Source organism: Lagopus leucura, unplaced genomic scaffold (genome assembly GCF_019238085.1).
Source record: "Lagopus leucura isolate 7727_CA_CO unplaced genomic scaffold, USGS_WTPT01 Super-Scaffold_100012, whole genome shotgun sequence".
NCBI classification, from domain to species: Eukaryota; Metazoa; Chordata; class Aves; order Galliformes; family Phasianidae; genus Lagopus; species Lagopus leucura.
This window is the reverse complement of record NW_024962267.1, coordinates 9,861,302-9,884,826: the sequence shown is the minus strand read 5'-3', so window position 1 is coordinate 9,884,826 and position 23,525 is coordinate 9,861,302. Positions and strand designations below refer to the sequence as shown.

The 23,525-nt window shown below is 45.3% G+C and overlaps 1 protein-coding gene across 1 annotated transcript in view; it reads right to left on the bottom strand.

The window, feature by feature from the left end:
- Positions 1-22,698, bottom strand: part of CCNYL1 (cyclin Y like 1) — a 33,874-nt gene extending 11,176 nt beyond the window's left edge. The window contains exons 1-6 of the mRNA XM_042874807.1: positions 22,452-22,698; positions 8,439-8,513; positions 6,674-6,708; positions 4,954-5,054; positions 3,538-3,573; positions 2,748-2,799 (exon numbers count right to left, since the gene is read on the bottom strand). Coding sequence (XP_042730741.1) covers positions 2,748-2,799; positions 3,538-3,573; positions 4,954-5,054; positions 6,674-6,708; positions 8,439-8,513; positions 22,452-22,683 — 531 coding nt within the window. The 5' untranslated portion in view covers positions 22,684-22,698. The remainder of the gene's footprint in view (positions 1-2,747; positions 2,800-3,537; positions 3,574-4,953; positions 5,055-6,673; positions 6,709-8,438; positions 8,514-22,451) is intronic.
- Between the last annotated feature and the right edge of the window lie 827 nt (positions 22,699-23,525).

Here is a 23,525-nt window from a genome sequence, read left to right as displayed (position 1 = left end):
TCCCTGAGCACCACATCCAAATGGTTTTTAAACATATCCAGGGATGGTGACTCAACCACCTCCCTGGGGAGCCAATTCCAGTGCTTAACAACCCTTTCTGTAAGGAAGTTTTTCCTGATATTCAACCTCTACCTCCACCGGCGTTGCGCCATTGAGGTTGGCGTTGAGGCCATTTCCCCTTGTTCTGTCACCAGTGAGAAGAGACCAACCCCATTCTCACTGCAATCACCTTTCAGATACTGGAAGAGAGCAATAAGGTCTCCCTTCAGCCTCCTCTTCCCCAGACTAAACAGCCCCAGTTCCCTTGTAGGCCGCATTCTCCAAGCCCTTCACCAGCCTTGCTGCCCTTCTTTGGACCTGCTCCAGCACCTCAATGTCCTTTCTGTACTGAGGCACCCAAAACTGAACACAGTACTCAAGGTGAGGCCTCACCAGTGCCGAGTACAGGGGCAGGATGACTTCCCTGGTCCTGCGCACCACACCACTCCTGATACAAGCCAGGATGCCATTGGCCTTCTTGGCCACCAGAGCACACTGCTGGCTCATATTCAGCCGACTGTCCATCAGTACACCAAGGTCCCTTTCCATCAGGCACATTCCAGCCACTCCTCCCCAAGCCTGTAGGGTTGTCTGTGACCAAAATGCAGGACCTGAAACACTTGGCCCTATTGAAACTCATACAGTTTGCCTTGGCCCATTGATCTAGTCTATCCAGGTCCCTCTGTAGTGCCTCCCCTCCCGCAGATCAAAACTCTCTCCCAACTTGGTGTCATTTGTGAACTTACCAAGGGTGCACTCAATCCCCTCATCAAGATAATTCATAAAGATGTTACATAGGAGTCCCCCCAGCATTGACCCCTGGGGGACACCGCTCATGACCAGCAGCCAACTGGATTTAACTCCACTGACCACAACTCTTTGGGTCCAGCCAAAGCAGTTCACCCAGCAGAGTATAAGCCCATCCACACCATGTGCAGCCAGCTTCTCCATTAGGATGCTGCTGGGGACAGTGTCAAAGGCTTTTCTGAAGTCCAGGTAGACCACATCGACCTTACCTTCATCCACTAAGCAGGTCACCTTGTCATAAAATGAAGTCAGGTTTGTCAAACAGGATCTACCATTTGTAAACCCATGCTGACTGGGCCTGATCCCCTGGTTGACCTTTAATTGATCCATGATGAATCCCAAGATTATCCATTCCATAACTTCCCTGGCACTGATATGAAATGATAGGTCTGTAGCTACCAGGATCATCTTTCTGGACAAAACTGACCACAAAAGTTGACCGGCCAAAATTGACCACAAGGCAGAAGTACCTGCGCATGAAAGTGCATTTTTGCTGTCTGAAAGTGGGGAGGAAAAGACTGAGAACATTATTTGTGATTAAGCTCTATGATGCTACTAACACACAAGTTTGTTACTTCTGCAGTGAGGCACAGCAGAGGCAGGACAGTTACCTGGATTTGGACTTCCTTGTGACGGAGTCTTTAGAGGACAGCATGTGCAGCTAATTATTAAAGGAACAGTGGGTACTAGGCCCCAAACCCTATTGCTGGAGACACTGTAATTATTTCTTTTCCCCTCATAAGCATGATGCATGATCTCTACTGTATTTCTGTCTGTATACTGAACTATGATAGAAGAAGCCTTTAAGTGTTCCCTAAAGGATACAGTGATTTCCCTTTATTCATACTCACTAAAGAGGAGGTAAGCAATAGATCATAAGATGTTAAATAAATGCTAAATAAAAGAAACAGACTGTCTGAACGATGATATGACATTGTCTTCCATAAACAGTTCTCAAAGCAAATCAGCTGATACAGACAGTTTGGGACCAGACATTTCTGCTGATGTGCAACAGTGTACAAGAAACCTTCCATAAAGCTCTTCTCCTGAAGTTCATTACTTTCATTAGGTTACATTTATTATGTATAATTCCTTGCACAACGGGTCCAGTTTATGGATGAACCTCTATCAAAACTTTAAACATATAACTGTTTATTAACAACTGCTTATTAAAAAGTGAAGGAGGAGAGCCAAGTTAAGCTGCTTTCACTCTGGTAAGTCACAGAACAAACAACTTTTAAAGCTCTGTCAAATTCATTACAAGCGATAGACAAAATGAAGTAAGCAGTCCTGCAGTGCTCACATGGACACAAGGCACGCACTGCACTCCTGAGCTAGCTGGTACTGTCAGGCTTTGCATCCTAGAGACCATCTACAAAAGCCCCAACACCAGTCACGTTAGAGTCACATACAGGATGCTCCTAGGTGTTAGTGCAAGCAGCATTACCATGCTGGTTTTAAAATTTTGCCTTTTAAGACCTACTGTCTTGTACAAATACTACTTGTAAATATTCCATTTACAGTCCAAACGGCTAGGCACGTGCCTACTGTATTTTTCCCACACAAATGGGAAAGACTTTTAACTAATTAAAATATTATTAAAAGAGGAAAACAGACAAGCAGTTTTCATTTGAAATATACATAAGTTAGTATGTGCTTGCTCTAAATACACCTATTTTTATTTCAGATAATGCACAGAAAAACATATATTGTACTATTGAGAAAGAGTGGTATAGCTGATAGCAGAAATCCACAGGACACCATCTGCACTGTACCTTCTATATAAAGATGTAATTTTAAATAATTTGCTTCTGATCTGGTGCCAATACATTTTTGTAACTTTTACAAATCCAGATTAAAAAAAAAATGCATACACAGAGGCTCAAAAAAAAAAAACTTACTGTGAGAGGATGAGATTTTTCATCAAAAATATCCAATGATCTGTCTGAATCTCTGCAAAGCAAAGATCTGTTTTAACACCAAGATTTCATTGGAATGCTATGCTCCACTAAAAAGTGTTATCCATTGAAGAATAAAGGAACATTTTGTATAGCTCTTCCTAGAACAACAGATAAAGCCATACTGCATTTTTGCAAAGCATTTAATGATGAGATCTTACAACCGAATATTTAACAAGATAAACAATGAACCCATGTTCTCACCAGTAAGTCCAACCAAATTTCCAAATACAGAAGCCGTCGCTTATACTATACTCAGCACACTTCTCCATTAAAATGTGACACCATCTCATTCATTTATTTATTATTTCAGAAAGGCAGCTGCAGCTTGAAGTGTGTGCTGTAATTAGCTGTAATGGCAGTGGTTATTTGGACGCAGGACATGGGGTTCCTTCAAACATCAAAACTAATCTGTCCCTCTGTACTCAGGTAAAGCGAAACCAAATCTAAAGGCTGGTTTGCAGTGAGTTAAGTGTATCTCCCTCACTCTCTCTGCTTTGATATCTCACGCTTCTCTGTTGAAGAAGCATGTGCCTTTGGACAGGCATTTCACTGACCATTATGTATCAGCTCAAGAGGGGTACAAAGAGAAGGCAGATACATCATCAAGTTTCCAGATTTTTTCAACTCCCTTAAGTTACAACTAGTTGTTACTGAAACACCATGGCCATAACCCTGGCTCAAAAATAAAATTGATAAGTTTCAGAATAAAGCAACCCTGGAGTTTACTCACCTGTTCTTTATATGGTAGAATATTGCTAACGTTACGCTAAAAAGAAAAAGAGAGAAAAAGTCTTAAAGCACATTCTGTGCAGACTATTCCACTGCAGAAGCTGTTGTTCAGGGCAAACTGTTCAAAATCTATTAAGTCTTTTCACTCTCTTCTAACTACCCCACGCCACATTTCCGTTCTTCACCTGCCTGAACAGCATCTACCCAAATCAGATTTGCTAGCCAAACTGCTTTTAAATGTGGTACAGATATTTGTGCCATGAAAGAATTACACCAAATTTTAAGCACGTACCTTCACTGTGATTAAGTGACACTTATTGAAAACACAGACTATTCACAACTGAAGTATGGTAACAGTTCTATTTGAGGTTACATAAACCCTTATAGAGGCTCTGCTGGTATTTTAACTTTGCATCTCTGGCTATGTAGTTTAGGATACGTTTAAGTCTAAAAACAGAGCAAAATAAAGAATGCCAGCATAATCCAAGGAGGATTCAGTCTGTGCTGAGTCAACTCAGACAATAAAGCTGACACTCATCTAATGTGGCCTGATTTCCTATTTTTGTAGTGACAACAGGAATACTGCCATCAAAGAAAGCCATCATGGACAAGAACTGATCAATTGCCAGCTACGCAACACTTAAAAATGGCAATGGCACCAAAAGACAAGTGGCATGCTCAATACTTGTTTGAAATCTATTTGAAAGCAGCAAATCATCTTCGGTGTTTCCAATCTCTATTAAACTGTTAAGACAGTAAAGCTTTCTGGGCCTGAGGCTGCTGTTCTTCCTTTCACTGAGTACTTCTCATTTCTCACCTGGTATAGTTTACATGAAAAGAACAGTTTCTGTAGTATCCAACAGATAAAACAGTCATTTCCACTGGAGAACCAAAAAGACTAAATAATTCTTTTAACTACCCAAAGTAACAATCATACCAGGAAAATGTAGGCAGGCTGGAAGTAAAAATAAAACCAAAGCCAACAACCTACCTTTATCCACAACTAGAGGGCAGACTAACACCACTGGCAAGCAGCAACCAGTCCTATATTTTCTTCCTAAGACTTCCTACAAAATCCATTTCAAGTTTTCCCAGATGTACAATTTGATCACTGAACTCCTCCCAGTACGTACTTTAGAACCCAAAATGCCGACACATTTCTGCACTGGTTCTGGTTCTCAAGTGTATGGAAACTCATCTGAAATACACATTAGCTCTGTAGCTTTAAAAAAACCAACAACAACCCTGTTTCAGTAGTCTGCAATTACCCAGACTCCTTACACCCCTTCCACAAGTAACCTGAACAAGCAGAGCTGTGTTCCTATCGCTCAGCTGTATGGCTAGCTTTGAAACAGACAACGCCACAAAATCCCACACAGATGTTGCTTAGTCCCTGTCGATAACAAATGGTTCTTACCACTTTATTGTGCTTCTAAGATTAGGTTGACTGACTGTACTGTCATCTATAAATATTGTTGAGCACGAGCTGTATTTTTTTGTAAGCTGTCCTGGAGAAACCTAAGGGAGAAGAACAGGAAAGAAATTCATGAAGATTGATTATGTAAGCTTGGTTTACCACACTGAATATTGGCTTTAAAGCTACAGTAGCTACTGAGATCTTTGAAGATGACTGTCCTGATGTGCATGTTACTTCATAGCCATCAGGTTGCTTAGAACACCCTTTGTATAACATAGGCTAAGTCATCTCTTGCAATACACATTTTCAGATGATTACTTTTCAGCAGAAATAGCTGCAGCTAAAGCAGCAAGTCCTCTGGTTTTCTCAGTTCTCCTCTACTCCATTCTTTTCAGATCTGAGGTCTCTGTCTTTCCATTATATATTTTCTTATAATTCCCTCTATCTTTTTTTTTTCTCTTCATCATTCCATACCCTACACCCTTACATTTTCTGGTTATCCAGCATCTCTCCCTGCAAAGAAATAACTCTGCTTTTGAGGCTGTGTTTTATTCCATTTTAGGAAAACAATAAAACTTTTCCTAATGTTGCTCTCTTCAATCATGTCTTGCTAAGCACCTGGAGTCTGGAAATAAAGACTGTCATGTTCCATCACCTACACTAATGCATAGATTTAATACTTGAAGAAATTTTCCTACCTTATTGTAACACTAACTCACAGGCTTCCTTGAGCAGTTTTAGCCTGGAACTCAGGCTAGAACGCTGTAACTGAGGGAAGACCTTTAACCTAGCAACTGAAGTTTAATTGGTTTTGCCATCATCGTTTTAAATGCCCTGTCTAAAAACATGAAGGACTTCCATATGAAAAGGCTGACACCCTTCAAAGCATAATGGCTGCCTGGGAGCATCTCCCACTTCAGTGGGAGTCTGCCAGCAAAAATGAACCAAACACAGTTCACCTTGGTGCTGGGAGACCAAAGCTGGAGTTGTAAGGGAAGAAGTCGGGGGGGGACACAACCTCACACTTGTACTCAATACAATAGTCGTGAAATAGTGCTATCTTACCAGTAACTTATCAGTAGACACTTCTGCTTGGCAATGTTTTTAAACTTTGTGTAGTAACTTTCACTCTTAGCCTTACTCATCAAAAATGTCTGTATCCACTTATTAATGACATTCCATCTTTTATATCTTCTTAAATCATGTCAAAGAAAAATGTCTAATGTGTGCAGAAGAAGCTTGGAGCACGTATTCAGCTACTGGTTTATCATTTGTTCATGCTAATGGGACCATTTATTCATTATTCTCTCAGTGCTGAACACATTTCTTACAACAAGCCTTGCAGTGATGCTCAAAGAGCAAGTTGTTTAAACTTGGCATCTCATCTAAGAAATTAACTCAGTTTTATTCCTGCTTCAAATACTAACAGAGGTGGTTTGACTTTATTTTATTCTGTACTGTTTTGGAATGCACAGGAATGATATGACAGAATCCATTATTATTCATTCTTTTGCCATCAGCCGCTCTATGCTCTGTAATACTATGCTTGTTTCTTTTTTGTAAAGACAGGCAAAGACAATTCAGTTTTATCTTGCTAACAAGGATTTAGAATGAATGCATGACTACACATGTACAACCACTACAGCTGTTTCTGCAATTTGTCTTTATCTCACGTACTCAACATTACCTAAATGGCACACTACCTCAGAGTTTTACTCACGTGGTTGATGTGGTTACTCTTCCTCTTCTCTCGTACTAGAAAAATGGAGAAAGAATAACAACTGAGAAGTTTTGAAAATGTAATCCTGATACATTCCATTAATCTAGTCTTCTCAAGTACGTGAGCATTAAAAGTTTCTAATTTCACTGCTAGGTCTCTGTAAGAGTGAATTTTTAACAAAAACGCCAAGTTTTATCAAGCTAATAAATGATGTACTACTTCCAGCTATCCACACGTATGCTCTGGAAAACTACCTGCTGCACTGAGAGAAAAGCATCTCAGTGCTGAAAAAGATATTACACATCATGGAAAAACTGGATTAAAGATAGTTTGAATAGACAATGTCTATTGCCAAACAGCACTTAGCAAACAGAAGTGAAAGCATCACACTGCGACTCTGCCAAAGACACACAAAGAAAGTGAGATGCCCAGCATAATACACGTGCTCTCCCCTATTAGACAGCATAAGGTAAAAAGGTGTTTCACTACAGAGAAGGTGCAGGAACAAGCAGTATTATCAGGTAACTGCAGCCCCTTTATCTGACCATCTCAAATTGTGTCAGACTTCCCCCCCAAACAAAGAGATGAAGGTTAACTTTCAGCTGCTGTAAGAGCATCAGAAAGCAGAACAGTGCTGTTAAGGAGAGCTGAGAGCTGCAGGCATGGAGTTTGAGGAGTGCAACAAGATGTACATGTGACCAGTCTGGGCAGGTGACAGACCCTCTGCACAAAGGACTGCCCTTAGACAGTCACCACCCGTAAGCAGGGCACATTCTCACACATTAGAAGCCACCCCAGAAGAGGCCTGCACTCCTACTGTACCGTCTCCTCTGGGGAATCACACCACTGCCCCTTTCCTCTGCTCAGAGATCACCTGAGCGCTGCAGAGCTGATACAAGTGATGATTTCACCACTGGCAGTATTAGCAGCACTGAAGTGACAGACTGCCAAAACAACACTATGCCCTGTGGGGAAGCTCCTACAAGGTAGAAGATTCTGTGGCTTTCCATCACCCCAAGTGCAACACTAGCTTAGAAAAAATGCTTCAAACAGGAATTAACTAAAAAAGGCACAGAAGCATAATCTTAAGCTCCTTTTTTGTTGCAGCTTCAAGTCCTAGTATTGTCAGAATTATTTTTTATTTATGCAATATGAAAACACCTCTACTAATAAAAGTTTTTTGAGTATGTAGCTATGGTAATTGCTTACAATTGACTTTCTGATTTAAATAAGGACTCTGCAAAGAAACTGAAAATCCCAGTATATCCATGTAATTAAAACAGGATTCAAGAATAATTATGCTGCTGAAGCTATTCATATTGCTTCAAACAACACATGCGGAAGCAATCGATTAGGACTGATGGCTTAGGCTTACAATTCCCCACATAAAACTTTTTTTTTTTAAACTAAAACTATTTTTTTAAAACTTTAACTTAAAAAAAAAATGTTTTTAAGAGTCCTTGGACATAAAAGCAAAAATGAAACAAAAACCCCCAACATTACTGCACGAAGCTTGAGTTCCACTTATGAAGCACAAACACCTTGCTCACAAATCTCCTGATATTTAAGTCTTTATAATCACAAGTGTTTTTAAGCATTACATAAATAGCCTACAGATGCATTTCTGTGCTAACGTGGAAATTATTAATCCCTATGCCTTGAAAAAATTAAATTAATTCAAATGCTCTCACGGTATGTAAATAAAACAGGCAATTTTTTTTCTGTTTTCCTCCCCATTTTTTAATTGGAAAAAACCTTTGCTTACCATCTGTTTGAGATTTGCTCAGGAAAATTGTGCTTGCTCTGGGATGATCAGACGGATTGGATTCCAAGGCTAAATCTGAAAGAGAAAGGACAGAAAAGGAGAGGCTGTCAGCAGAGGACTAAGATTACTGCAAGGTTCTCATCCAGCCTTCAAATGCTCGAGTGCAGTGATGGAATCAAGATCAGAAACACACAAAATGAGCTCTCTAAAGCAAAATCTCTTTTTTGCCAAGACAAACAAGAATCTGGCATTTTCCTCTCAGAAAAAGGCCTGCGGGCTCATTCCTACCACCACGCTGCTCTCTGAAGTAACGCACGGTGTCCATCAGAACCAAGGCAGGGCAGGCAGCTGGAAGCAGAGCCTGGGCTCAGTACCAGGCAGAAAGCCAGAACCTCGCTGAGGCCTGAATTTACGGACACGGACACTGCAAGCCTTACTCTTCCTCCATGCTTTATGTATCCAGTTGGTCAGTAAATAATCTTAGTGATCTTATAAAGAGTTCAGTAAGCAACATAGTGTGCTGATAAGTACCAAAACACGGATCTAATACTAGTCCTGTGGAATTTCAAGTAGAACTCAATGTAGCTAACACATAGCTAGATAAAAATAAAATGATGGCTTTACTCCTTTGCTGCAACAAACTAGTGGTGGCACTAGATAAAGATACAGTGTTCCCTTAGATTAAGATAGAAGTGAAATACTAAAAACACCACAATGAATTTTGATCTGCATTAGCATAACTTCTGCAAGCTGCTGTTTTTGCTGTTGTTTTTGCACACACTAACTTCTGTAAGCACATAAGCAGAACCATCACTCAAACAGTAGCATCCTGGAAGGAGCAAACTCTCAGCAACTTACATTCTCATCTTCATGTGTGCTATTTATGCCATGCTAACCATCAAAGCAAGCAAGTTCACAAACCTGCATCAGTGTTCCAAGGCAGTATGTCAGTGTTTTTCTAAGAGCGTGACAACTGCAAAGTTATCAAAGAATCACCATCAACTTTTCATGGGAAAAAAACAACTTCAGAGCTTTTTATGCACGTGACAAAAGAGCTCTGAGTGAACAACAGCCAAGCACACACAAACCATCTTGCTGCTGGAATCCTTAGTGACATGAATCCACAGCACAGCCACAGCCTCACGTGTCAGCAACAGAATGTAACTGTGAGAGAGCGTGTGTGCCCGAGAGAGTTCTTATTCCAAGTTCCCACTGTAACACAACATCAGTACCGAGGCCTGGATATTCTCCAGGTACTTGGCTTACATCACTGATGTCAGTCCAACAGCATCGTTCTGACACCAGTCCAGGATACAGACCACCATAACCTTGAATCTCTAATACACAAATACAGCAGCCAGCGTCCATTAAGGAATGTGACAATTTTTCATCCAGGAGTTTTCCCTCTCAAAAAAGGCCACTGTCACCTATGAAAGAAAATCATCTTGAGCAGGTTTTAAAAGCTAATGGGAAGTCAAGTCTAACCACCATGGGTTTGTGAAGGGTAGGTCCTGCTTGACCAACCATCCTCTCCTTCCACAATCTAGTGTTCTGCCTGTTGGATGAGGGAAAGGCTGTTGATGTGGTCTGCCCTGACATCAGCAAAGCCTTCGACACTGCCTCCCGAAGTATTCTCTTGGAGAAGCTGGCAGCCTGTGGCTTGTATAGGTACACTCTTTGCTGTGTAAAGAACTGGATGGAAGGCCGGGCCCAGAAAGTGATGATGAATTAAATCCAGCTGGCGACCGATCATGAGTGGTGCTCCCCAGGAATTGGTACTCTTCAATAACTTTATTGATGACCTGGATGAGGGCATTGAGCGTACCCTCAGTAAGTTTGCAGATGACACCACGCTGGCTGGAAATGTCGATCTGCCTGGGGATTGCAAGGCCCTGCAAAGGGATCTGGACAGGCTGGATAGCTGGGCTGAAGCTAATAGGATGAGATTCAACAAGACCAAGCTCTGGGTCCCGCACTTTGGTCACAACAACCCTAGGCAATGCTACAGGCTTGGGGCAGAGTGGCTGGAAGACTGCATAGAGGAAATGGACCTGGGGGTATTGGTCAACGTTCAGCTGAACATGAGCCAGCAGTGCGCACAGATGGCCAAGAAGGCCAATGGCATCCTGGCTTGCTTCAGAAATAGTCTTGCAAGCAGAAGCGGGGAAGTAATTGTCTCTCTGTACTCAGCACTGGTGAGGCCACACCTCAATACTACGTTTGATTTTGGGCCCCTCACCACAAGAAAGCCATTGATGCCATGGAACATGTTCAGAAAAGGGCAAACAAGTTGCTCCAGAGGAGATTCAAGCTGGATGTTAGGAAATATACTTTTCCAAAAGAGTGGCCGGGCATTGGAATGGGCTGTCCAGGGAGGTGGTGGAGTCACCAACCCTGGAAGTGTTCAAGGAACATTCAGACATCGTGTTGAGGGACATGGTTTAGTGAGAACTCCAGGCGACAGGTGGACAGTTGGACTGGATCATCTTGTAGGGCTCTTCCAACTTCAGCGATTCTATGATTCTAACACAAAAGCAGTGTTTCTATTTCCACTTTACTGTGCTCGCTCATGGCATATGGTAAGCATGTAAATGCAGTAAGGCATCATGTACTTAAAAATGTTAAGAGGTCCAGAAGTCCTAGAACAGAATTTGCCTTACTGCTTATACATAAAGTACCACTTGCACATATCTGGTTATCTGAAAAAAAATTCAGCACGTAATAGCATGCCACACTAGCACAGTCTAACTACTATTTGTAATATCTCAACAAATAGCGTAACCTGTTTAAAACTTGTCCATAGTGTACTAAAATGAATTTGGCAAAATCATTTTACAAAGATAATATGGAGACCAAGTCTAGCTTTCCATGTTAGCACCCTACCAAAAATAAAAATAAAAAATAAAAAAGGCCGATATAAATCAAAGAATTTGCTGATGACAGTAAATTTCAAGTAACTTCCTGAATTTGAGAGAGAGGTTATTCAGAAATGGAAGTATTTAATAGATTGAGTTCAGTTTTGGGCCCCCCATTACAAGAAAGATATCGAGGCCTTGGAGTGCATCCAGAGAAGGGCAACAAAGCTGTGAAGGTCTGGAGCACAAATCTGATGAGGAACAGCTGAGGGAACTGGGATTGTTCAGTCTGGAGGAGGCTCAAGGGAGACCTCATCACTCCCTACAACTCCCTGAAAAGGAGGCTGTGGTAAGGTGGGGGCTAGCCTCTTCTGCCAGATAGCAACAGGATGAGAGGGAATGGCCTCAAGTTGTGTCAGGGGATTAGAAAGGATTCCTTCTCAGAAAGAGCAGTGAGGCACCGGCACAAGCTGCTCAGGGAAATGGTGGAGTCACTGTCTCTGGAGGTGTTCAAGATCTGTGGAGACGTGGCACTGAGGGCCATGGTTAGTGGGCATGGTGGGGCGGGTTGGGGTTGGACTGGGTGATCTTAGAGGACTTTACAACCTTTATGATTCTGCGAGAACACCAAACGACCGAAGTGTTGCCAACAGGCAGAGCACGATTGCAAAATGCATAATTAAAATACAGATCATTACTAGCAAGTCATGATGTTAACAGAGGAAATAATCTGCTATTTATTTATAGTTTAACTTCCAGAAGAACAGACAAAGTCAGGAGGGAACAGATCTCAGGAGGTCCCCAGTCCAACCTCTTGCTCAAACAGGGTCAGATGCAAGGTGGAACAAGGCTGCTTAGGGCTTCAGCCAGCTGAATCTTAAAAACTTCCAATGGTTTTAAGGCTGCACAGCCACTCTGAGCAAACCTATTCCAATGCTCAACCATACTCACAGGAGAAGATGCTTTGTTATAACCAGTTGGAACTTCTTGTTTCAATTTATATCTCCTCATGCGTCACCTCCCTGCCACACACCAGTGAAAAAAGCCTGGCTGTGTCACTCCAGCATACCTTGTAGGTACTGACAAACTCCTGTTAGACATGCCTGAAAAATGTGGCTTTTTCTTCAGGCCAGCTCCCTCAGCTCCTCTTCACCAGTCACTTGTTCCAGGCCCTAGAGAATGCTGAACTCCCTCCAGTTTATCAGCATCTCTCTCTCGTACTGGGGGCCCAAACCTGGATGCAGTTTCTAATACAGTCCGGATACAGTCTAATAATAGCTGAGAAAAAGGGGACAATCGCTTCTTTCAAACTGCTTGCTCTCTCTGCTAACACAAGCCAGGATGCTGCTGGCCTCCTTTCTGCAGGGGCACACAGCTAGCTCAGGGTCAGTGTGCCATCCACCAGCACCCAGCTCCTTCTCCATAGAGCTGCTCCCCTGCCAGCCTGTCCCCAGCTGTGCTGCTGCTAGTTCTGGCCTCCAGGGGCAGGAGGTTAGGCTGCATGATTAAAGGCTTATCCTCTGCCCCAGGGAGATGTAAAGCCCAGTAACACAACGAGTGTGCACAGAGAACCCCAACCAGACTACTCTCCTGGTTACCAAAGAGGATGGTCAGCCCATTACCTGTGTACAGGAGGGGAGTCAACTCTGCTCAAACCACCTTACCCATTGAGGGACATGGATGCCTACAGGGCTCACTAAGGAACACAGAAGAGTATTAGGGAACTGTACAAGATCTATGTCATATTTAAGGGGAACACCAAAAGCTGGGAAAAGGAGGGAGCAAAGTACACTGGGGAAGAACAAGCACAGGGAAATAAAAGGGTCAAACATCTGTAAACAGGTTGTTGGTCAGCATGCTTCTCTGGCCAGCCCGTGAGCCCAATAACTACAGTCTGTCCTGTCTGTGCAGGTCTGAACACCAGCACTTGGAGCTGGTGCCCTGGTGTCATTAACTGGGGAGATACCGGACAGACAGTATGTCTGAGACCAGCAGGGTCCCATACCACATAAATGCGCCTGAAAAGGTAACAGGCTTTCAGTTAACAAGCTTTCACCCTGATCAGCCACAGAGGGGAACAGGATGAGGTAGCTGGCATTGATATGTCTGCATGTTGTGTTTTCTGTCTGCGTTGACCCGTATGCCAGCTGTGTAATTGTGCGTATGAATGCCTTTTGGGAAAGCACGCGCAGACCTACAGCTGCAGAAGCCTCTCTTCTACAGGGCTGCTGAACGTGGTAGCTTCTAACATGATGCTTTCTGCATTTCTCTCTGCAGAATTCCGCAGGACTCTTGCTGGCCCAGCCCTCCAGCTCAGCCCCTCTGAATAAGCAGCCTCCAGCATACTGACTGCTGCCCAGTACAGCATCACCTGGGATTTGAGCGCCCTCCATTGCCTCCTCCAGCTCACTGGTGAATACATCTAACAGGAATTCTTTTACTTCTTGGGAAGAGACAGTAAGATGTAAATAACACCCATCCTCCTTTACCCACAGAAAAATACACTGTTACCACTCGATTTCCCTGGGGTTTTGATTTACTTTGAAATGACACTTCTTAAAGAAGTTTTCTTCTTGTGCTTTCCCTGAATCCATCTTTTGTAAGATGTTAGAAATCCGGTCTAATGCAAAAAGCGCAAGAAAAACACATACAAATATGACCAATTTTCACCCTGCAGAAGAAGGGTGTACAAATGGCATGCATCAAGGAACACAACACTGACATGGTCACATAAGGAAGATGAGCCCTCCTGAACCCAAGCAGATACACACTTCTGAAGAGGAACAGCAGAGAAAGGAAAATATTCTGCCAGGCACAAGATGCATTCTGCTGGACAAAGACAGCTGTACTAGCACCCATAACACACCAAGTCCACAACATCACACAACCAGGTAAGGTACAGCAGCAATCAACCCCAAAGTACACCATGCGGTTCCTGGTACAACATGCTGCAAAACGTGACCCAGACCAAATGTAACCAGGCTTCTTACCTCAGAATACTGCAGCATTAACAGAAGCAGCACAGCTAATCTGTCTTACAAGAGACAGCAACGAAAGACAGATGTATTTTGTAGGCTGCCTCCCTGTAGCATCCCCTTCCATAGCAGCCTGAGAATTTTAGCCCTCCTGTCTGTACTGTTCTCTCTGGACAATGCTTTCCCCCAAGCAATAGAGAAGTAAGTCACATGGTTTGCTCTTTCCAAAGCGCCAGTTTTGCTCATGAAATACCAAAAAGGAATAGCAATATGAAGGATGCATAAGACAAGAGGCAAATAATGATATGAGAATAGGCAAAATGCAATGGGAAATGCAGCAAAAGAAAAGCCATACAAAGAGATTATCATCTGCAACGAATGTAACTCACAACAAAATACAACTCCTAATACATTATCACAGTAGAAGTCCAAACCCAAGATATTTACTATGAAAAGTAAGGACAAGTCTTGTTCAGGAGCAAAAGACGTATGACAGAGCACTCAGGCCACACTGGTAAGTATGGGATGCTACCAGATGAACAGAAGTTATGGGAATTAAAGCATGCAGAACAGGAATGAGAGAAGTGACAGAAGCAACAGGGTGATAATAATAGTAAAAAAAAAAGAGAAAACTCCAAAACACCTTAGTGGCTACCAATTCAGTAAGAGTAAACCCGCATTTTTCTATCAGAACCTGACACCTAGTGATAGAGAGGTGAGAGGGGAAGATCCCCAGCAGAAATGCTGTCTGTGGGAGCGGCACAGCAATGCCATGCTGCAATGGCCCTCCACCTCTCTGAGAACTGTATACCAGAACAGCCTTCCCCTCTATTTCTCCACATCCCTCAGTGCCATCTACTCACAGGTGCTATCAACCTTGTCAGACGAACCCTAGAGAAGCCTGGGCTCACTCTCCCCTCACACCATTCCTCTTTCAGAGAACCTGCTGCAGTACACTTGCCCCCCAGGCAATCTCAGCCGCCCCTGCTGCACACTGATAAGGGCACACGGCCCCACGGGGCAGATCACCTTGCTTGTAAAAGCAAACCTCTGCTCTCAGCTTAAGTCCTCATGTCTTCCCTCGACATGGAATTGGCATTACAGAGTACTTTTACTTATCAAAGTCATACAAGACCACGAGTAGGTTTGAGCAACTCATGTTAGCTCACCTATTGTTTGATACACCCCCGCAGGTGATCTCTATGTAGGGAGAGCGCCCTTTACACTCTGCTGTCTTACTTGCTATCTCCTGAATAAAGCTGACAGTCAAAGAGGTTGCTGTTACTAAGACGTAGCAATACAAGCAACTTTGAATATATAAAGGACTAGATCTGTTGCGCAACAAAATCCAATTAAGCACAACCAGTTCTCAGACAGGACTCTATTTTGAGGGGAAATTCTTGGTAAGGACATAACCTTAACCAATACCTTCCTATGCATAGGTCTTTTAAAAACACCTCTAACTCCATAGGGCCCAAAGGAAACCAACTATTTATTTAAGCAGAAAAACAAATGAAAACAACCCACACAGTTGGTGCTTGTTCACCGAATGACAGGAAGGCTGAGGCCAGCAGGGATCCCTTTGCCATTGCCTAGTCCTGTGCCCAGCTCCAGCAGGGACAGCCAGAGCAGGCTGCCCAGGCCTGAGCCAGCTGCGTGGGGCTATCTCCTCCTGACAGAGACCTCACAGCCCCTCTGGGCAGCAGGCTCCAATCTCTGAATACACTCCTTGTTACCTGAGTGTTTCTAAGGTTCACAAATTTGGCATTTAAACTGCAGGAGGATCCACGCTATGGTGGCCAGCCCCTGCACAATCCTATGCCATGCAGCTCACAGCCCCCACCACGGAAGCACAATAAAAGAACTATCACACTGCGTGCAGTGTCTGGCCTTTCTGAATTGAAGGAAATCAAGCAGGATTTCATGGACTACACTGGATACCTGTGAGTGTTTGTAATCACTTATACATGTTTCAGCTAGGGAGCAAGATGCCAAGAACACCCACAATTCCACAGTAGGCAGGACCAGTTACAAGGGAGGAAAACTACACAACTCTAGAAAGTAGATATTGGAACTAGAACGAAAACTGTAGTTCACAAGTTAAATCTTGAAAGTAGCTAACGTTTGGTTAGAAACGTCTTTCCAGACAGCACCCAGAGTGGGACCATTTAAATAGACAAGGAGAAAGATTCAGTTCCATGCTGCCCACTTTTCATTGCCCAAACAGACTTTTACATCCATCACAATTCACTGCCATGGGAACACAGAGCAGAACTCCACAGCCATCGCCTTTTCACAGTCAGACAGAATAAAAGCTTCTAATTACACACTGAGTGAGACCAATGCAATTTTACACCCCTAGATCCATGCTGTTAACTGTAAGTATGTAGGTAGCTTCAAAAGTAATGCCTCATTTATTTCCATGGAAGTGACAACAGATACAGATACAAAGAGCACAACAACACTATTTCATAGAGCAAATTTCCAGCTGCAAAACATGTTCTCAACTTTGCCACCACCATTAGCCAATTTGCACAGATCAGCTGATCAAGATGCTCTTCATTTCATTTCTTCATTGGCTATGCACAGCCATCCAGAACACGGCTTGTCTTTCACATCCCTGCTCCACTGCTGAAATGCAGCATCCACCCTCACTGTGTCCACATCCACTGTTTGGACCCCATAAACACTCAGCAACCATGGATGAATGTCAGTGGGTACCATTTTTTCCACACGGAAGAATTCAGTGACACACCTTTGCTTCATTTGCACTTCCATGTCAGACTGCCCCTCTGCTGACAACTGTCACATGGCAACAACCTGTAATGGGATACTGGTGGGAAGGTTCACCCTCCACAGCCATACCACCAACATCCACGTCTGATGTCCCTGGCCAACATGATAAAATAGGTGGCAACACATTCAAAGCAGCTCCCATATACGGCAAGTTTTTCCTCTAGCTACACTTTGCGTGCACATTGCCTTACTTCTCACAAGACATGGTTGAAAAAGAAAAACAAATGAGTATCAGAAATCCCAACCTCTCTGCACATCTTCAGGTAACACAGTATGACACACAGTGTGCCGACTCTTACGCCACTCCATTGGGTGGTATATGCTTTTTCTCCTCTTCCAAATGCTAACAAAGATGCATTAACGCAAGCTTCACCTGAAGCTCTTATTACAGTTAACTGGGCTTCATTATATTTTTTGTGCCATTTTAGGCACAAACTAAAGCACAATCACTCTTTACTGTGGCTGTAGGAATTTCAGTTTACCTGCATTTTGTTCAGTAAGAAAAAACAACAGCTTACAAACCATGCCTGGCATTTTGGACAAAAGCTTTTTTTGGCTTTGAAAGCAGCTCTCATTCAGCAATTTATTACCTAACTCTGACCGACATGTCTGATGACAAGCTGGCGTTATTTTTCACACTGCAAAGAGAAAAAAAACCCACGTTTGATCAGTAATGACTGAAGGCCTCTTCAGAACTCTAAACACAAGCAAAAGCTGCGCTACAGACACACAGCACAGACACTGCGGAATGCTGCGGAGTTCTGTATACACTGTCAAGGTAACCCTGACACCTGCATTCCCCACACGTGGAACCTCCAGTTTTATTCATCTGGCTTTACTACACATTTAAATAAATACTATTGAGCTATTTTAGCACAGATGCATCTTGTTTTATTCCCTGAAGTCGAAACATTCAGAGCTTACTGCTGAAAACATGATTTTCATAGTGAAACATAAGCATACATTTGAACTCTTAATTGTAACAAAGAATAAACAAAATAGATTGAGAAATTTCAACATTAGCTTGCTGGCAAAGGTCTACAGATCCCAGGTCTTAATGTTTGGTAGTGGCTTCTTCCTGCCTCGTGCCTCATTGAGTAACACCCTCCTTTTTCCTAGATGTGGAAGAAACCTTGTTAGAAGTCCTAATTTAATGCAACGTGAATTTCTGGGAGGGAGTTTTCTTGCTTTTTGTTACCTCACACAAAAGAAATGGGTAGAGGACTCCTGAGGTGTTACCAGTACCCATTGAGAAAAGCAGACATAGAGACACAGCAATGTGTTTTCCTCTACTCCCAATTCCCAAATGCATAGGGCCCTTTCAGCAATGTTTGTAAAGAACTTCTTAATTCCATCACTGCCACTATGTGCACTTTTCAGGTCACTTCATACAGGCTGTACCATTGGGCATCCTAAGGCAACAAGACTGAAGGTGTTTCAGGCTTGTGGATGGGTCACATTTGCTATGGCCACATTTTACTTGTAAGCACTACTGTATGGGAACTGTTGAGTCACAGCCTGAACCACTGACTGAGCACCTGGGGAAAGGAGCCACTCAGCCCTAGGAGCACAGGTGAATGCAATTCGTCTGTATGACTGGAAGGGGTGGCTTCCACCCCTCCTGGACCTCATTTAAGGGCTGACTGCCATTGAGGAAGGATTCCTTGTTGGAGATCCCTCCTCTACGGAGTTTGTTCTGCGAGCCTAGATCCTCAGAGACTGGTGAGCATGTCTCTTCTTTCTTTTGAAATATCTTCCTATTGCACTGGTCCTCCTGCTGTTACACTTCTACAACATCTTCCCATTGCACTGGTCTCTCTGCCCTTACAACTACAAACACCTTTCTAAATAGTTCCTGGTCACCAGTCAAAAAAAAATAGCAAGAGCACTTGGGGAAGAAGGGTGAGATTAAATTAAAAAGACAACAGTGGAAATAACAGAACAGGAGCAAAAGTGTCTGTTGGTTTTCATCCCAAATTTCACATGTATCTAAATAGACAGCTAAACATTCCTATAGGAAAAAGGTGATTTCTTGCCTTAACTTTTTCCCCCTCTCTCTTACTACGATTTTAGCCAGGATTAAAAAAAAAGCAATAATCACAACAGCCAAATGCTTATATAAGGGACAGACAGATTTTTTAAGCCCTCTACAGGAAAACTCATAGACAAGTTGGTGAAATGACATTACAGATGAACAGATAATGGAATATATTAATTATCTCCAAACACTGGTAAGTGTGGCATGCAGACATCTTGCAGTTCGCCCCTTCAGCATGTGGCAGCTTCTGGAGAGCCAGACACTACCAACAAGAGAGAAAGGTAAGTTTACTGGTGCTTGAAGAGTTAAGGTAGGTGCTAGACTGACCTGTTAAAGCAGAGATCACTTCACTCTCTATTAACGCTCCCTCTAAAGTCCTCTTATTTGTTTTCCCATCAAAGTCCTGTGTGATTACCACAGTCCTCTGGACACCTGTGCTGGTCCTTACTTGCTTTGCCTCCTCATTCCCCACCTCCCAGCTCTTTGGGGGAGGTACCATGCAATGCTGTCCCATCAGATCAGCATGTCAGCAATTCTCTGCCTGGCTCTGGTGCATCAGGCAAGGCCCACCAAAACCACTGTGCTCAGCAAGCAGCAGAGGTGGACAGAAATCATATTTTCAAGAGCAAATGAGAGAAGACTGCCAGCAAGGCCTTCTGGTTTATTCAAAGAATCCACAAAAAAACTAGACATATGTATGACACGGGGATCTGGAAAGCAAGTATCAACTGCAAGTTGTTACTCACTTGGAAGAAACAGTAATCAGTACAAACTAACCCAAATGGAACATTAACACCAAAGAGCTGCTGCTTCTGAAACCAGAGAAGAAAGCCTTCTGCTCAACCCCAGCTGCACAAAGAAGCAAGGAACACGGCACACAGCTGAGCAGCCAACGAGCAGCTCTAGGCTCACTTCAGCTCCTGATATTCAACATTAACAGAAGACAAAAACCTACTGAGAAGCTTTCAGTTCTCAAAAGTTGCATCTGTTCCACTTACTTAACACCACCTCTCCTTTGAACATCAAACTGTAAATGCAGAGTTTGCTCAACCAGAAAAGCTATGAGCAGAACAAGTTATATACCTCAGGATCTCGATAATAGCATTTAAATAAATCCTTCAGACTCTCACAACAAAGCCAACAACCTCTTCCCCTTTGAACCAACTTTTTTGAAACATTACATTTTCAGTGTCTCAGCTTTATCTCCCTCCCTCTTACCCTTCCTTTTCTTTTTTTTTACCTTAAATAAACATCTTTGTTTTAAAAAAATACAAGATTTTTCTGGTTTAACCTGGGTTTGCTATGAACAATCCAGGCAGCTGTGACCAAAAGCCTTCTGGAGCCAGCTGGCCATCATCAACTGTACTTCACCCCCTGGGGTGTACTTCAGATAAGGATGCTGTTTCCAATTTTTCTATAGCCACTACTTTTCAGATTAATTTAGTTTAAGTAAACCTTAGAATTTGAACAATATAGCAATATATGTTAGTTTCTGCTGAAAACTGAACTGCAGAACTTAGTGCTTTAATTCCTGACCCTAGAACACAGCACTGCTTGAAGTGCTACTTCACTAAAGAAATTCATTTCACATTTACATTCCTGGTAACAGTGGCAGCTGGCATGTTTGTAGCAATAAGACACAACCTCAGTCCTTAGATTTATACACTGTATTTCACAGTATATTTGTCATTTTCTACCCCCAAAATAAATAAGTTCAGAAGCTAAAAGTTATGAACTACGGTGCCTGCTAAGCAGCACGCTGGAGAAGCATCACAAAGTATCCCAACAGCCCCCGTGTAACAGCTCAGACCTGTAAGGACAGTGCTGTACTTGCTTTTAGACATATATATAAAAGATGCAAAGCACAGCTGGTAGCTTCTGCATTCCTGGTATAACCAAAACATTCAATTTTAGCAAAACAAGTGGAAAAGAATTATGACTTAGGAACAACAAACTTCAAGGACAGAGATGTAAGTTGTATTGTCATAAAGCTGTCAAACTTTGATGCTTTCTGCAGCCCTAAATAGTTCTATCAGCCAGAAAGCTGCATACAAGTAGCATTCACCAGCTGCAGCTTCCATCATGCACAGCACACCATGTACTGTGATCTTTGAAGCCATCTCACACCCAAACCATCTAAGCTCAGCCAGTCTGGGGGTCAGCTCTGGCCTCAAGATCAAACCTTCCACTGCCGCAAAACTATGGTTTGAGGTAGACAGGCATCGCCTTGTGCTTGGGTTATACTCTTTCATTCAGATAAAAAATATCTGTATTTCCCTACTTTGAGGAAATTCTGATGTCTGGCTGATTTCAAAGTTAAGCCTAATTACTTAGGCCCACCCACATGATCAGGTAGTGAGGGTTCAATCAGGTATAACCCCTACTCCTGAGAACATTCATTTAGCTTAGCCATTTCTGCTTGACTCGTTAGAATCGTTTAGTTCCTTTCTGCTTAACGAGTATGGGAGAGTTCTGACATTTCTGCAATATCTTTCCACAGGAATGAAATTTTATTTCTCCTGACGGGCAAATATAATTTCTCCTGCAGTGCTGCATGGCTGTCTCAGAGATGAGGGAGCCGACTGTTCTGCTGCACTTTGGTCACGGCTGCAGCACAGCGGCTGTGCAGAATGGGGCACAAGCGGTAACTCCGCTCCTCAGGCTCACCCACACGGCTTCTCTCCAGTCACCAAAAATCTGTTCGTGCCCTCAGGATGAGCTCAGAGGGATGGCGCTAACCGTCACTGCGCCCACCCTACGCTAACGATGTCAGACAGCTGTTTTCTCCCACTCGTTTCTTGTAGGTGTGGTTATACTCGGCGCAGCACCGAATTAAGCCAAGTTCCAACAGCAGAGCGGTGACCCCGCGCCACTGCAGCACCGACAGCCGCCGGCAGCGGACGGCGCGGCCCCACCTGTTGTGCGCCGGGCACGCCTGGGAGCAGCGGGCCGGGCCGGGAGGAACCGTGAGGCGCCATGGGCTCACGGAGGGCGGCGAGCCACACGAAGGAGCGCATAAGGCACACAGCCCTCGCCAAGGGCCCGCACGCCGGGCTATAAATTACCGCGTCCAGGGTTGATGTCACGGCCCTCAGCCTCCCCAGCGCCCCGCCGCCCGTTCCCACACACCCTTCCTTCCTCCCGCCCCGCAGCGATGGAAGCGCCGCTCGGCACGCCGATACGGCGCCCGGCCCGGAGCCACCCCCGCCCTCCGGGACCCCATGGCCGCCCGCTCCGCTCGGGGCACAGCGCCGCCGGGACAAAGGGGCGCGGCGGGCGGGACGGCGCCCCTCCGCTCCGCTCCGCTCCCCTCCGCGCCGCCCGGGCAGCCCCGCCGCCTGCCGCTCACCATCCGGGAACTCGCGGTCGCTGATGTGCTGGAGGTGCGGGCCGCCGCCGCCGCCGGGCTCCGAGTCCCCCGAGTCGGCCTCCGCCGAGCCCGAGCCGCCGCCGCTCGGCGCCGCCTGGTACGCGTCCGCCCAGCGCTCGGGCCCGGCCGCCGCCCCGCCGGCGCCGCCGCGGGCCCGGCCGAGCTTGGGGCTGGCGTCCGGCGACACGCAGCAGGTGACGGTGTTGCCCATGGAGCTCGGCGCTCCCCCGCCGGGCCCCGGCTAACGCGGCCGCCGGGTGGGGCGGGGGAGGGGGCGCGGAGGCACCGGGCTGAGGGAGGGAGGGAGGCGGACGGGCGTCAGCGCTCAGCGCAGCATCACCGTCGCCTCCGCCCCGGCGAGGCGCGGCCCACGCCCGCCCCAACGGCCGCGCGCGAGCCGCCGCCTCCTCCGCGCGGCGACCGACGGCCCTGGCGGAGCGGCCACCTTCCCCCGGGCCGGGGGAGGGGGAGAGGCGCGGCCCCGCCTCGCCGCCGGCCAATCGCCCGCCGCCGGCCCGCCGCGTGACGCCGCTCCGCCAACGGCCGCCGCTGTCGTCACGCTCCGCCATCGCGCTCCGCCTCCCGCCCTCCCTGAGTGCACGCGCGCGCGCGGCACCGCCCCTCGCACCTCCCCGTGCTCGCGCCCCGCCCTCGGGCCCGTTCGCGGGGTCGCGGAGCTCGGGCCGCGCGGTCGGCAGGTGCGGATGGCTGCGGCGCTACTCGGCGGCCGGGTGCGGGCGCGGGTGTGGCTCCCACGGTTCGCGAGCCGCTGCTCCGCGCTCCCTAGCGCCGTCTCGGGCGGGGATCCGTGGCTCGCGGAGAGCCACCTTCCTCTACGCTCTGAGCGTCTTGGCAGTCTGACGGCTCTCGTGCAGAGCTGCCGCGGCAGAGCAGCGCGGTACCCGTTGCCGGGTGCTTTGCCTAGAGCGGTGATGGCGCTGGGCGCCCAGAGCGGCACTCGATGGAGGTGGCACCACGCCTGGCCTGCACGGCCCCGCGCACACCGACTCGGTGTCGTGGCCGCATTCCGAACGCCGTTCGCTGCGATTTACT